At 42.9% G+C, this 9682-nt stretch overlaps 1 protein-coding gene across 3 annotated transcripts; it reads right to left on the reverse strand.

Annotated features, from left to right (window-relative positions):
• Nucleotides 1–344: 344 nt before the first annotated feature.
• LOC106894428 (schlafen family member 13-like) lies at nucleotides 345–7418 on the reverse strand. 3 transcript variants are annotated; one of them, XM_014953074.1, is made up of 7 exons: nucleotides 7293–7389; nucleotides 6814–7016; nucleotides 5039–6132; nucleotides 4152–4280; nucleotides 2642–3368; nucleotides 2092–2362; nucleotides 345–775 (listed from the first exon to the last, which is right to left on the reverse strand). In XM_014953074.1, exons 3-7 carry the CDS (start codon nucleotides 6123–6125, stop codon nucleotides 755–757), a joined length of 2235 nt encoding a protein of 744 aa, XP_014808560.1. In that variant the 5' UTR covers nucleotides 6126–6132; nucleotides 6814–7016; nucleotides 7293–7389; the 3' UTR covers nucleotides 345–754. The 3 variants fall into 3 exon arrangements, with proteins under 3 accessions (XP_014808560.1, XP_014808559.1, XP_014808558.1); XM_014953073.1 differs by having other exon boundaries at nucleotides 345–2362; nucleotides 7348–7418; XM_014953072.1 differs by having other exon boundaries at nucleotides 345–2362.
• Nucleotides 7419–9682: the final 2264 nt, after the last annotated feature.

The following is a 9682-nucleotide window of genomic DNA, read 5'->3' on the forward strand; positions in this document are numbered from 1 at the left end:
GCAAGTGGAGAATCTAAGACAACTCCCACTTGGAGCCTTGCATCGTACCTAGGAAGCTGGAGGAAGCGGTAGCACAGGTTGAATTTTCACCACTTGCAAACTGTCCAGTGCTGCTGAAATGAAGCTGCAAAGCCACTGTGAAAGGCTGTGTGAGGAGGTGGCACCAATGGGCTAAGGTGAGGTTCACACCAGGGCACGGTGTTTGGTTCAACAGGGAACGCTGAAAATGTCTCATTTATGGAAGAAGTGGAATGAGAAGCAAACACCAGTTGGTTATCACATTAAATTTTCTTATATTAAATGCTTATATTTGATCACAGATTATTTATGCAAGCTATGGATGACACAAAAAAATCACAGAATTAGGGGAAATGAAATCCAAGCATATAGTAAATATAATCTTACTCAGCAATTATTTAAATGTTAATTCAAGCGCGTTAAAATATTTCTGATTGGTACTAAAAGCCAGTGATTCTCACATGATAGGCACGGCATGGTTAAGCATTGAGGTTTGGGGTTATGAAAGGAACCAAGTGCATAATCTTGTATATTGGCTAACAAAAAAAAAAAAAGATGTGAAAAGTGCCTCAAGCTTCCTGAAGTTAGAAAAGCAAGAAGTTTTAAGCTATAAGGTAAACTTACTTAGAGGGGGATTGCAGCTGGGTACAACGTCTTCTCCTTACTGTAACCGTGTTCAGTTAAATCACTGGTGCTTTATAATTGCACCAGGAGGGTATCAAACTGTTCTTCCAAATCAAACAAACCACAGGTCATTCTGTGGGGGAAAACAATATGGTTTGTTTTCAACCCATCTTCAACTTCAGACACTCAGTTTTAGGAATTTTGGATCCGTTTTTCAAAAGTACTTTGCGTCTAACTCTCTACAGAGGGTTTTATCTAACCAGCATATCTGAAACCAAGACAAAAAGGGCCATTGGTATCTAAGGGTGGTTATGCAAAGTTTTCCTTCTCTCACTGGTGCTCCTCACTGAAGCAACTGGGTTCCAATCCATACTGACTTGCTGAAATTGAGTGAGGAAGCTCCTGTAAAAGCCATTTCTTTGTACTTCTTAGCTAAAACATGGACAGAAGGCCTCATTTTCACTTTCCTAGATACCTGAATAGAGGCTGTCTTTTAAAAAATGGCTTCTGATGCTGGATGCCTATGCTATTTGTTTCTGAGCAGTATACGAGAGTGGGAGTGAGCTGGTGAAAGCCAGAAAGTCTTCCCACCTCCTGTCTTGGCACAGTGGCTTTGACTTGGCAACTCACCTGCCTGCGGTCAAAGGCTGAGCGTCAGGTTTAGCAAGTCCTTGTAAGGACCCTTTGGGGAATGATGTCATTCTGCTGACATTCAAAGTATCTCTTCTCTCTGCATTACTGAAACCTTACATTTGATTTTAAACAGACTATAGAAGCTTCCCAAGAATGTCTGGGCTTTTAGAGAGGACCGTTATGAAGGAAATCGTTCTACTTCAGATACAGAGTAAAAAAAATTTCAAATATACATAATCGTCAACCTATCAGGGCCTTGTTGGGATCCTACATGGTTACCTATTCTCAGTTATCAATTAACAAGTGTAGATTTAAATTAGCTCTGGATGCTACACAGACGAATATATTGCCTAAAATTTTTTCCTGAAATGGAAAGGATTGAGGAATAATTCCAAACACAATGCTTCTTTCTAAGCCGGAGAAACGACGGACGCTGTCAAGAATAGCTTTCTCTTCTAGTCCTTCCTCTGTGTTTTTTAATGATATACTTGACCTTGACTTTGACTTCTTCATTTCTGATGCTAGTATTCCACTGTATGCTTTTACTTCTTCATCTCTGTAGCACAGAATAGCAATATCTTTCTCAGAGTAACCCTTTGTAAGATACATATGACAATGTTTTGCCACGTACTTTGCTATTTCATCTCTGTCTCTAAGTTTTGTTACTATTTCAATATGGCCTTTCACAGCATGAGTGCATGTGGTTCTGTGTAATAACTCTGCCAAACGTTCTTTGGGAATATTTAGGGTAGAGCGTTCTACAACTGTTTGCATTTTTTGTTTTAGATAGCTATAGATATCTTTAGCATTACGAACCACTTTGGTTAGTGACTCGATGGGATCATGCCATTTTGCTTCTGGAAGACCAGTTGGGAAGCAGTGACTTGTCTGTAAGTAGTCCAAGAAAATCCAGAAAAAGCCAGGCTCAGGGAGATTTGGTGATGAAGTTAGAGCCAAGGCTTTCTTGTACCAATCACCTTCTCCATCTTGGAAATTCTGTGCTTCGTCAATTATTATGTGCTTCACGTAATCAAACTTTCTCTTCAAAAAGGATACTCTTGTCACAGCCTGGCAAATGTTCTTCTTCCTATGGAAGAGATACAAGTAGGTTAAAAACAATCTCTGCATTTCAAACTACTGGTTATACTTGATCAGAGCAAAGTGAACACCCATGATATTAAAGTCGTATCTATGAATAGATGCTCAGGATGTCAAGAAAAGAATTTGAGCCTTACTAAAAAATGCATCCCAACTACATACTTCAAAGCCTGCAATGATGGTGGACACTAATCAGTACTCTGCCGTTTGAAAATGCTGGTTAAATAACAGGATATTGTATTGAATAGTTGGAAGAGGAAATGCTTACGAGACAAAATCTCTCAGAGGCTTGTTCTCGCATACATAAAGAACTTCCTCTTGTTTGCACTGCAGCATACTTCTTATTTTCTCTATGATCTTCAGGGCCATTACAGTTTTTCCTGTTCCTGGGAGTCCATAAATGTACAGCTTCTTAGTTTTGTGAAGATTTTCTGACAGCAGCTGGTATTGTTTGATGGTCAAGAGGTTCAAAAACTCAGAACCAATACGGTCACTTAAAAAGGACTTGAAACTCAGCAGAACTACTGTGAGAGCATGTAAGAGGGCCCTGAAGTTGTTCCTCTTGATTAGGCCGTAGTTTTGGGGATACATTTCTTGAATATTCAGATCCCATTCTTTTCCACAGTTAATTTTGGGAGGCAAAATCAGCAGCTTTGGTATTACACACAATTTGTGAATATAGCCCCCAGTGTTGACTAATTTTTCCTTCAGCCTCCAGGCTATGCGTCTTGAGTATTCAAACAAATCCCGTGAGATGTGATGCTCACAGACTGTATAGAGGATGGGTGGCCTGTCCTTGGCTATTAGGAGAACATCACAAATTATGTCGTGCTTTTCTGGCAAGTCAACTTCAACAGCCCAGCTTCTGGAAAATATCAGAACTCCCTCAGAAAGCTGCTTCAATTGATTTTCTATTAAAATATCCAACCTGGGATGCTCTTGGAAGAGGTCTTTGCTGAGTTTTTCCGGAGTATATATTATTCTGTAGGATTTCACTAACAAAGCAAAGCAGAAGAAACAGCTAGTGTTAGTACAAGACATGGAAACCCAGCCCTCTGAAATCATTCTGTGGGAACTGATATTGCTGAAAGGCTACAAATACAGATTATAGCTGCCTGAAATACTTTAGTTTACTTCTTCAAAATGTTCCTTAACCACTCCATGTGTTTCTAGATTCTTTTGCAAAGACTGCTTCCTCAGGGGACTCAATCCTCATCTCCTGCCCGGGTCTCAGTCCCTTTGCTAAAAATGCCAGTACAGGACTAACGTCAACCCTGTCAAAAATGCCAGCCCTGTTCTGGAGACCTGGCGAGTAAGCAAAGAAACAATAACAGATCAATAGAAAAGCCCCAGGACACCTGGCTGATCGTGCAGTGCCACAGAAATGTTGGACTGTAACAAGCAGCAGACTGTCCGCTCAGGGCCCAGCCCCAGTCACTTCAGATATTTACATGGGGCTGATTCCAAGTGACCTTCTCCTCCCCTATTTCCCACTTTTCCCTGGATTGTGAAAAGACATTGATATGGCTGTGATTGGTCCCCAGAGGCGTTCATCTAGCTAAGTTCCATGATGTACATGTGTACATCTGGTAGAAGATCAGTCCTTGGAGAAGGGGGTCATCAGGAATTTAAATGCAATGCTGCTGTTAGATCTGCAAATGATTTCCATCTTTTACACCTGCTTAAAGAATGTCTTCAAACTCATCTTTGACCTTGCCCCTGCCCTTGAGATTCACGTTGTAAACCCACCAGACAGTCAAAGTAATGCGCAGACCTACCTGGAAACAGCTGCATGCAAAGGTCATCAACATTGTCGAGGCCCTGGTGTGAATAAACTGGCTTGGCAAGAGGGGGCCCATTTTCCAGACTGAGCTCTAGCGTAAAGGTCTCAGAAAACTGTGAAAGATCTGGAAAAAAAAGAAATAAAAACACATGAAACACCATAAGCATTTGCTGTCCCTCAGTGCAAGAGCCGCAAGCTATCCTCATGCTGGTTTTTGCTCTTCTTTAAAATAATAAGTACAATGCAGAGGCAGAAACCTTCCAACTCGTGTGGACAGCACCTGATGAGCAACAGAATGGGTTCAGGCCTTGGACCATGGAGCTGCTCTTGGTCTCCTTATCTCATTAGCTGCTGTTGTGACCTCTAACTCTGTTAGTGATACCCTTTTCACTGCCCAAGAATTGGCCAACAATTAATTTAGCTGTCTACAGCTGTCAGCTTATTAGACTGGCGGTAACAGTGGAGAACAGCCCTAAAAAAGCAGGAGGGAAAGTATAGATTAAGCCTGAAGGCAAATGGCAATTGCCATGGACTATGGCAATTATGTAAAAAACCACGTACACTGGGAGTATAACCTCAAAAGTGGTCACCTTGAGGCACAGAGAGGTCATGCTGCAAAAGCAGGCACTAACATTGGCATTAATAACCTGCTAGGCACCAGGACCTGCTGCAGCCTGAAACAAGTGTTAAAGAACATAAACAGCAGAAAGACAGGTATTTATCAAGGACCTGAAACAATCAAACTGGTTGGTTTAGTCAAGCACTCAAAGGACACTGAAAAGCAGGTAAGATTATCTAAGGCAAACAACACTCCCAGATCAGGAGCAAGAAAATAAAAGGAGATATTGAAAACGGAAAGGGATCGTCCTGGCTCTTTTGGACCTGGATCAGCAGCAGTCATCCACGCAGCCCACTCATGCGCTTTCAGTCTCCTCACGATGCTGCCTTCCACCAGCCACGAGTCCGGGTCTTCAGAAAACACGACACAAGTAAATGGCTGAATCTTCACAGCGCAGACGTAGCCGCAGTGATCTCCAGCCTCGTCGTAAACTTTGAAGATTTTGTGTTCGTAGCTTATGTTGTGTGTACGTCCGCTCCCGCAAAAATGGAAAAGGGTTAATTTGCTTTGAACGGAATTGATTATGTGACTTAATCTTTCAAGTTCCTCATCGTCACTGCTGAATCCCTGCACCCTGCCGTGATCATCCACGCCGATCCACAAATACCCGCCGGTTGTGTTTGCAAATCCAGGGATGTACTGAGATAATATCTTTTCGACACGAGTCAATTTTTTTTCAGTTGGATAGTGCTTAAATTCCACATTTCCTGACTCAGTGAAAGTCAATGTCTCCCCATGTTGTAGTTGGTCCCTACCAAACAACTCCGCAACAGTGTTATCCATGTCTCCTTCAACAGCCCTTGTTATCCTTTTTTTAGCACGCGGTCCTGGGCTAAGCTCTCTCCTGACTTCATCTTGCTTTTCTTTAAGGAACGAAAAAGCTTCAGTAGGATTCATGTGAGAAAGAAAAGCACCACATTTTGCATGTAACCCAGTGCTCAGGCTGCACAGACGTGGGTTTGCAGAGCTTAAGGATGGGTTTTCATTACTCCAGGTTTTAATAAAAATCAAAATGTAATTATCTCGCTGTTCAAAGTCCAGGTATTTTCTCCAGTCTGGAAACAAAACAAGAGACCGAAAAGTCTCTTCTAAATCTAGTCCGATCTGATCTCTCTCTAAGTTGTAGCTTTCATTTTCAATCTCTGCTTTTACGATACCTCCTCCAGAGTTCAGCACGGCACACACAGCACGGGCAAGGGTGTATTTTTGATCTTGTTTTGAATCTTTTGGCATCTTTTTTCTTGCCTTTTCACCAAAACATATTTTTCCAACACACAAAACTACTTCAGGATACTCGGTTTCTAAATTAACCCAGACTTTCTGCAGTTGTTGATCCTCTTCAAAAGCCATTCTGAGCCTGAAACAATTGTAAAAAAATTGCTTACTATTTATGCTGAAACATCAATCTTCCAAAGACTGCCAAAAACATTAGCTAAACAGTGGCTGTCCTTTGAACAATAAATACACTGAGTCACAGATATGAGAGCAACAGGGATTTCCCTCCACTTCCAAAACAGGGTGCTTTCTAAAAACTCAAGTTTATGCCCAGATGTATATTTCTCCATCCTTGAGCATGAGGGCATGTAGGGACCATGCTGCCATCTGTCCCCTCTCTCCGACCACAGAAACAGCCTCAAATAGTTTCTCCACAGCCAGACTTGCTATTCCCTTCAACACCATCCCCATACATATTCCTGGACTGCATGCCCCCTCCTCCTCTCCTGTAATGACTCAGAAAAGGCTGTGCCAAGTCTCACCTCGATCTTAAGAATCCAGTAATCTTATTGATGAATAATGAATAAATAATAACAACTGACCCTTCTACTTTCAGCTCTATTTGGCCACCGTTGCTAGTAAAGCGGCTGAATCTTGGCTGATTGCTACTTAGCACTTAGACTGCTGGCAAATTCTTGGAAATGGTGCCGAACGGCATCTGCATCGCATTTAAGCCAATTCCTCAAAATGAAATCCAGCCCCCATGCTTCAGAACTTATCTGTGGTACAAAAGCACCTGGAAATAAAGGAAAGCGTGCCTCACCTGTGACAGAAGCGCAGCTTATTTCCACTAGCACAGATGTGCCTTCCGCGTGACCAAATATTACGTCCAAGAGCTGCAGGGCTCCCACGTGCTTATCCAGATCGGATATAGGAGATAAGTTTTCTGCCTTGTCTGCCTCTCCTCTGGGTTAGCTCTGCTGAGGAAAGTCGCTCTGCTCCTCGTAGCTTCGATTTATGGTACAGCTAAAGCAGCAAGAACGTTCGTGTGGGCTAATTCCTCTTCCAGATAGAGGAATTCTCCCATTCAATTCCACGAGCTCCCCTCTAGCTTCCTGCAATGCCTGGCTGACTGCTGGGATCACAGACTCCCCCGGGGAAAAGGGCTTTCCCTGCCCCTTCTTCTTAGCTCTGGGCCAAGACGTCAATATTTGAAATATCAATTTCAAATCCTTAAATATTTAAATATTTAAGAACGATGCACAGCAGAAATGGGAGTACAAAACATGCAGAGTGTGTTACCTGTTTCTTCCACTGGCCCCTCCTCCTAATAATACTTAACAGAAACGAAACATACTTTGTTGCTGGTTTCAGTTCTTCTCTGCCAGTTCCGTTTTCTTCTCTTCCCTGTTTCATGTGATGAAGTACCAGCATCCACAGACTCCACTGGATCTTTCTATCAAAAAAAAAGTTTTTGCTGGGAGCCCACTCCTCCAGGGCTGCAAAGTCACTCCCCTTGGCACTTTCCCAAAGGGTCAAAGTTCGTGCGAGGAAACAAAAAAAGAATAAAAATAGAAGCAATCCTGTGAGAAACACCGCTGAATCGGGTGCACCAAAAATAGATGCACGATGATCTTTTAGCTTTCAGCTATTTTATACCTTTATCCCGGCCGCTTGAGTTTCTGTCTCCCTTCTCGTTGGCTGAGAAGTTGGAGCTCACATTCTTCCCGACCGCTTGACCTATTACAGGTTTATTTTGCACTTTTTCCCATATAAGGCACACATACACCTATTCTACGAAATTATTATCCTAAACACACCTTTGATTAGTTGATTAAGCTACACGTTATTTCAGAGTCTTTGCTACCATCTACTTGGCAGATTTACCAGACGGGTTTCTCTGGTCTTATTGATACTCCCCTCCCCTCTGGTTTCTTGTGTTGAAGGCCATGTTCTAGTCTGTTTCTCTTCACCTAGATAACGCTCTGTGAACAAGGATCCCTTGACAGACTAAGGGCATTTCTGGGGATTAATTGGATACAATTTATTAGACTCTACTATTACTAAGGCTTCTTTGTTAGTACTATCACACTAACAATGATACATCAATTAGCTGAAGCAAAACTTAGCTTATTTCCCACACCCCCAACTTACAGCATTTATGTATGTCATTGTTTGTTTAGACTGAAAAGTTGGTCTTCTGTTACACTTCTAGAGCTGCAGTCAGGGATACCGTCTGGAAGCTGGGAAGCAGGACAGTGAGCTATAAAGTCCTGTGCAGAAGATAAACGCTTTGCATTATCTTCATTTGCAACACTTGCAAGATGAAATTCAATTTTCTTACCTTTTTGTACTGACAAAGCACACTGACACTAAGAATTTTACACTTAAATCATGCCCATATACAACTTTCAGCTGAAATAAAGTTATGGCTTAAAACTGTCTCATAACTTTTCCCCATGAAAGTGATCCATGCAAGGGGCCACTTTGGAGCATCCTCAGTGCCACCTCCCTCCATGGGGCAAAATTCTGGCAAAGGCACTGAGTTTGAGGAATAGTGAGGGGACTGAGAACAAGGGAGGATGCGGGCTTGATTGCAAAGCCTTGGGAAGCCTCGTGCAGCAGTGGATGAGTGTGTCCTAGGTATCCGCTCAACAAAGTTGCGTATTTTTTGAAGGGAGATGAGAGACAATGAAATAATGTGGGAAAAGAGCAAGGTAGTGCTTGGCTGTGGAAAATTGCTTGCAGAACAGGAAGGAAATAGAAACATTCTGCGAGCAGGATTACAGCTTCACGTACAGAGTGAAAATGCTTTTTAGCTTTTGATTCCATACCACATATAAATAGAGTCTCCTGCTGAGCCTCCTTGGCAAGAGCTGGTGTGTTATTTATTACAAAGCAGTTTTTTCCAGTTGAATTTTTCACAGTGCATACCAGAGGGTTAGTGAAGAATTCCCTGCATTCCTCGCAGACGACTCAGTGGGCTGTGCAGAGTCAGAATGAAACCCCGTGGTGCACGGATGGATTAAAAAGCTTTTATTTCTTGAATTTCGAGTCTCCCGACATTCTTAGTGTGTCGCGGGGCTGTCATTGCCCCTCGGATTGGATCCTCCTCTTGATTCCACGCAGAAAGGCTCCAGCAAGGGCAGGGACCCCTCCCCAGGAAAACATGTGTGGCGCTGGAATTTCTTACAAACTGCTGCCCATCGAGAGGAACCAAGTTACTGCTTTAAACCTACAGGATGAATTTACCCACCTGGCTTTAAACAGGCAAGCGTTTTATTTTAACTGCTATATTAAATCATACTACTTTTCCTTCCAAAGCGCCTTCTATTCAACTGTTGGAATATTTTTATTTCTCCCACGATTTTTTTTTGTTGGCCTTTTCGTACTTTTTAACTGTAGTTGTTTTCACGGTGATACCACACTTGTCGCGCTGCCCCTCGGGCGTGGAGCCATCACTACACAACATGCAGCCCGCATGAGCCGGCCCTTCAAAGGCCGGATGGCGTTTTGAGGCAGTGATTTATCACCGCCTTCTGCCTCATGTCGGCAAGCCGTGTCGCTGAGGAAATGGAAAAAAGAAAGCTAAACAGCTCCGGCGCCAGTTTCGCCAGAGAAAGGCCTGACGGCTCACGCCTTTCGTCCCCTCCGGTCTCCTGGGGTCAGGGCGGGACGGGGGCGGGACGGGG

The sequence above is a fragment of the Calidris pugnax genome, unplaced genomic scaffold (genome assembly GCF_001431845.1).
Source record: "Calidris pugnax isolate Ruff unplaced genomic scaffold, ASM143184v1 scaffold133, whole genome shotgun sequence".
Lineage (NCBI taxonomy): Eukaryota > Metazoa > Chordata > Aves > Charadriiformes > Scolopacidae > Calidris > Calidris pugnax.

Excerpts from the sequence above, each read along its gene's own strand:
- LOC106894428 (XM_014953073.1), bottom strand. The coding sequence starts at position 6,125 with ATGGCTTTTGAAGAGGATCAACAACTGCAGAAAGTCTGGGTTAATTTA. Across the intron at positions 4,281-5,038 it reads GATGACTGCTGCTGATCCAG|ATCTTTCACAGTTTTCTGAG; the intron begins GTCCAAAAGAGC and ends TTTTTTTTCCAG. Across the intron at positions 2,363-2,641 it reads CCTCTGAGAGATTTTGTCTC|GAAGAAGAACATTTGCCAGG; the intron begins GTAAGCATTTCC and ends TCTCTTCCATAG.